The sequence below is a fragment of the Grammomys surdaster genome, unplaced genomic scaffold (assembly GCF_004785775.1).
Source record: "Grammomys surdaster isolate TR1022 unplaced genomic scaffold, NIH_TR_1.0 117389, whole genome shotgun sequence".
NCBI lineage: Eukaryota > Metazoa > Chordata > Mammalia > Rodentia > Muridae > Grammomys > Grammomys surdaster.
In genome coordinates this window covers 1-5,508 of record NW_021614205.1, presented here as the reverse complement: position 1 = coordinate 5,508, position 5,508 = coordinate 1, and the positions used below count along the sequence as shown (strand labels likewise).

At 40.4% G+C, this 5,508-nt stretch overlaps 1 protein-coding gene across 1 annotated transcript; it reads right to left on the bottom strand.

Annotated features, from left to right (window-relative positions):
• Positions 1–2,970: 2,970 nt before the first annotated feature.
• LOC114635759 (oogenesin-3-like) lies at positions 2,971–5,500 on the bottom strand (the record flags this gene model as incomplete). The annotated part of the gene is made up of 3 exons (XM_028784198.1): positions 2,971–3,538; positions 4,200–4,739; positions 5,256–5,500. Coding segments are annotated over 3 exons (1,353 nt in total), but the record flags the coding sequence as incomplete, so codon positions are not given.
• Between the last annotated feature and the right edge of the window lie 8 nt (positions 5,501–5,508).

Sequence of the window (5,508 nt, the reverse complement as noted above, 5' to 3'; positions counted from 1 at the left end):
CAGGTAGCCTCGAAGACAGTTTCAAATCCATCTGAGTAACTTCCATTCCTACTTCCTTTTCTATTTCTTTTTTGACATAAATTTTTATTTCTATTCAGGCTATACCTAACCATCAATGTGTGTTTTGTAACTGAAAATTCCTTCCTTTTCTTGCACATATGTATAAAGAATTACCAATCTTATTTTCAGAGTAATTCACATTATTTGTCTAAAAGATAAGTTCTGAATGGACCTCTCTAATGAAGGCAGCAAACTTTTACACAAATCCCATGTATGTTAGTTGTAGACTTTAATACAGAGCAGTGTGCCTGAGAACTTAGAACGAGGCTCATGACATTCTCTCCACTCTCCTCAGCTTCACTTTTCAAACAAAACCTGCCTTCTGATTAACTCCTTGTGTCCCAAACTGATGTTGCCTAGGATTATTTTCATTATCTCTATTGATAGAGTTCCCTTTGTGACAGTGAAAGAATTGACACTAGCTTGAGAGGCCAGAGCCTATTGAATGTACTATTCCCCACTATGAAGTCTTATTTCATTACTTAGTCATCTATTAGTAAATTGAGTGAGGTGGATTTGTTTTGGGCAAAGATTTTTTTCATTGGATATTTTCTTTATTTACATTTCAAAGATTATCCACTTTCTTTAGTTTCACTCGAAGAAATGCCCTATCTTATTCCCCCTCCTCTGACTTCTATGAAGGTGTTCCCCCACCCACTCACCCATTCCTCCCTTCTGCCCTCACATTCTGCTACACTGTGGCATTGAGCCTTGACAGGGCCTAGTGCCTCCTCCCACTGATGTCCAAGAAGGCCATCTTCTACTACATATCCAGCTGCAGCCATGAGTCCCCCCATGTCTACTCCTTGGTTAGTGGTTTAGTCCCAGGGAACTCTGGGGGGGGGGACTTGTTTGGTTGATATTGTTGTTCTTCCTATGGGGTTGCAAACCCCTTCTTCTCCTTCAATACTTTCTCTAACTCCTCTACCGGGTACCTCATGCTCAGTCAAATGGTTGCTAGTATTCACCTCTGTATTTGTCAGGCTCTGGTAGAGCCTTCTCAGGAGACAATTATATCAGGCTCTTGTCATCATGGACTTCTTAGTATCTACAATAGTGTCTGCGTTTGGAGAATCTATATGGGGTGGATCCCCCAGTGGGGCAGACTCTGGATGCATTTTCCTTCAGTCTCTGCTCCGAAATTTCAACTCTCACCAATCTTCGTGCCTGAGTAATGGGACTGTAGCCAGCCTGACAATAGCAAACAAGGCCGTGACAACTCTTGTCCTTTTTCCTCAACACTGTGCCTTGCATGAAATCATTAGTTTACATTTTGAAATGTATTCCCCATAGTCCATTTCTTTTTATGGAGGCTTCCTCTTCTTGAGGCTGCCTGCCAGGGCCCAGCTCTAAAATCATTTGCCTTACATAATTATGAAGCCCAATTAAAATTAAATGCCTCATTCTCACGTGGAGGTTACCTTTTAACATTATAACAAACCTTCTTCTTATAGGCTAGCCATTCTGTCTCTTCTTTATCTTGAGTCAGTTCTTTGCTCCTGCCCTGTCCTCCAGGGACAAACAGTACATTACCCTCTCCCTTTTTCCCTTCCATTTCTATCTTTTATCATTGTCCTTTTCCCCTTAACCTTTGTCCCTCTGGGGCACATAGGTCTTCTCTGTGCTGAGAACTTGTTCTTAGGGAATCTTAGGCTGACTCTGAGGATACCAACATGATTCATTCCTAACACCAGCCAGAAACATCGTTCATTCTGTATGGGCATCCCTCCAAAAAACTCATGGGTTTAAATTGTCTTAGGCTATTCATAGAATCTCAAAAGAGCAACCTGGTACTTTTTTCTTTAAAGAAAATAACCTGGCATGGAGGTAAAAGTATTTAATCTTATCTTTCTAGGGGGCTCTATAGTGGAAAATTAGACCCATAAAAATCAAGTGAGGCAGAGCACCAGGACATTAGGTCCAGAGTCAGTGGCCAGCCTGGATATTAACGAAATGAACTATAGAATTTAAGGAGACTGTGAGAAATTCCATAGAGAACATCCTCTTCCCCTCAGCCTATAGTGAGTCATCTCACTATCTTAAATAAGTTGCACTACACATGAAAGTTGGGAGTCCCCCACAAGCACCTGTCACAGGGAACCAGGGCATAGTGTTAGGACATAGTTCTCTGCCTCAGGAGGGAAGTTTTCTTAGAAAACATAAAAACTGTTCTGGAAGTATGAAGAACTAGATTAAGGCTTAAGGTAAAATCATGTTCTTCTCACTTTGATATCAGGTCTCTGACGGTTCATTTGTTGCAAATAGTCTTTCAGCAGAGGTTAAATACAAGTTCATACTAACTAAAATGTGCCTGCTTTGGTCCTCATTTTTCATGCTTGCATCCCATTGTTCTCCATAACTAACTCAGTTGTTGTGGTCTGAGTGTACTACATACTAATTTCTTTCCAAAACTTTGAGCAGTTTATCAAGCTCTGTGCTTTGGGTCCCATTTTTGAGACCTGTTCCTGAGATGTAAGGAGCTGCACAAATCTGAGATTGAGCTAACTATGGTGATGAGGAATTAAGAAACTAGACACAGGTACAGAAAAGCTATGAATGATTATGTTCTGTGCTCTGATAGGGACATACCAGCAACACAAAATAGTTATTAAATATCAAAATATTTATTGTATACATCAAAAGGGAGGCAATTTCCTCATGGAAAGGTGCCTCTATTAAAATACACACAAACTATAATAATCCTAGAGAAGAAAAAAGTGCTTGATAATATCAGTAGATGCTACAATCATTTACCAGCTCAGAGGAAGATCTTGCCTTTCCAGTGTGTTTCAGCCCTATAGGCTATTGACATTTCCATGCTCCATTCAGCAGTGGACATTCACTTAGGATTTTAGCAATCTCCAATACTCAGTTTCCATTTCTGTCTTCCACAATCAACCTTAACAGTAGTTAAGAAATTTCAAAAAAGCAACTTTGGGTTACCAGATCATAAATGTAGTACCTACTGCACTTAGAACATTGGGTTGTTTCAAAGGTGACCTCCTTGGGCTTTCTTTTGGCCCTGAGTATGTCCAGGAGCTCAGGACAAAAGTTTTTTAATCTGTGTGAAAGTATTACACCCCTTTCATAACACTCCAGAGGGGCAGGGTATCTCTCACTTTCTAGCTGGCTCAGCTGGGCTGTGTGGTGTAGAAGTTCTTTCAGGAAAAGCAGAGAAAAGTCATTATCACAGAAACTGACATCTCTGAGGTGGAAACATTGGCTTATGGCAGGGAGCAGGGTACTGAACTGAGAGTCCTGTATACCACATCCCACTAATTCCAGGTATTCCAGGCTATGTCCAACTCTTTCAAGGAAAAACCTGAGAGGCTCAAGGTGTAAATAACATAAATTAATATAAGAAAGGTTTAGCGATTTTAGCTCAAAAATATTTAGGCAATAGGGTAGAAAATCCAAGTCTGATTGTGAGAGGTTACAGTTAATAATGCTAAGTGAATCCAAGGGTTTCTTCAGGCACCTGAGGAGAGAACACATTATTGTTTTCTGTCAAATGGTGTTGAAGAGTGTTCATAGAATTGGCAGCTATGTAGATGACATTTCTCCCAAACTCATTCTGAATGCATACTTAGAACAACCCTCAGGACAGAGCCTTTTGTTTTCTGAACACATACCTCACAATATTCTAGTCTGGGTCTTTAAGATATCACCATAATCATGATTCAGCACTTGATAGAAAACCACAACAATGGATATATCAGGGCAACATGGAATATGTAAGAAGGACTAACTACCCTAAACAAAATTCAACAACTTCCTAGAACTGTTTTTAAGAGTTCTATGAGGTTTTGTTTCTCCAAGTTCCATGATCCTGTCTTCACCTTGAAAACCATTGTCCCATATTTCTCATCTTCTCAATCTGTTTCTGAACTCAAAAGTTTTTACACATAGGCAATAAGAGGTTGCTTGTGCCTGGTCATACAGATATTAGCACAGGGTGCATTGCCTCGATAGGCTATCTCTCTAATTGTGATAGGTTTACGTTTGCCAGACCATAAAAGCTTCCATAGCTTGCAAAACGAAATGAAACGAAGGGAAACAAAATAAAACAAACCACATCAAAACCAAGGCAAAAGAAAAGAGACGTGTTTTCTATGGTCTAATACTTGACCCTTCCTTACCTGAGGAATTCCTTCAGGTTGCCATATGTAAAGGACACATCCTTTACAAAGATACTCTTCAAACACTGGAATGTGGGAAGTTGAGAAATTTCAGAATCACTTACGATATCTGTGATGTGACATAGATTGAGATTGAGAAGATTGTTCATCTGACTCAGGTAGGGATTAAGAAAAGCCAAATCTTCTATAGGAAGACAAAGTAGCTGCAGATCTTGTACACAGTCTGCATGTAAAAAGTTGAAGATTTTTATGACTGTGGCTTTGGTTAAGCCCTGAATATTTAGCTTTCTACAGCACAGATGAATGGAATCTTTTCTCTGCTGGGCCCACTGCAACAAGTATGTGGCAGATTCATCAAGTCTGCCCTCCATGAGTACGAGTTGTGTTGTTACCTTCAATTCTTTCTTCACCCCACAGCCAGGATTATTCTGCACTGGCTGTTTCTGTGTCATGAATCTTGGTAATTCTTCATAGGATGGAGTGCGTATGCCAAACATATGATATTCATTCCTCCAAATGATCTCTCTGAGCTTGCACCTACTGTGGGAGAAATGAGTATAAATCTCATAAGGTAAAAGAAGACACATTTGATAGTCTGATTCTACTCTACATATTACATTTAAGCTGTTTGGTTCAAAACTTTGTTTTCCTGTGTCTAGAATCAAGCCCTGAGACTCATGCTCAGTGAATCAACCCCATTCTTTTCAAGACAGGCATCTTTAGCCCATTCTTACTTCCCTTCATGCAAAGCTCCTTAATCCCACTGTCATTTCACTTGTACCTTGAGGGATGCAGGAAAAGACCCACCCCTTTTGGGTGTGTCTATTCTTTTCTCTCTTCTGCATTATTTATTATTTGTCCAGAGAGTTGAGACTAAGTCCAATCCTCTACACCTTTCTCAGCCTCTACATTCAGAAGAGAACAGACTAGATTGTGGGTAGAAGAAACAATTGATGATCAGAAACCTCTGATCCACAGTTGGCCAAATATTCTGTGTCCCTAGTTTCTCCTCATCACTCAAAGAACCTTGCTCCAACCCCAGAAAATCTTCCCTACCTGGAGCGAACCTTTTGTGCAATCAGTATATCTAGTCCCTCAAGCACAGCCTTCAAAGTCTCCAAGTTGAGGTTTTTTATCATCATTCCTACAGAAAGGTATAGGTAGGGCCACACAGGTATCATGGCTGTCAAGACCTTTGTATGTCCATTAATGAAGGCCTCCTCAAACATCACTGGGAACAGAATATTGGGCAGGTTCTTGAGAGCAGAAATGGCCAAGGCCTCCTCCCTCAGTAGCCTCTGTCTTGCCA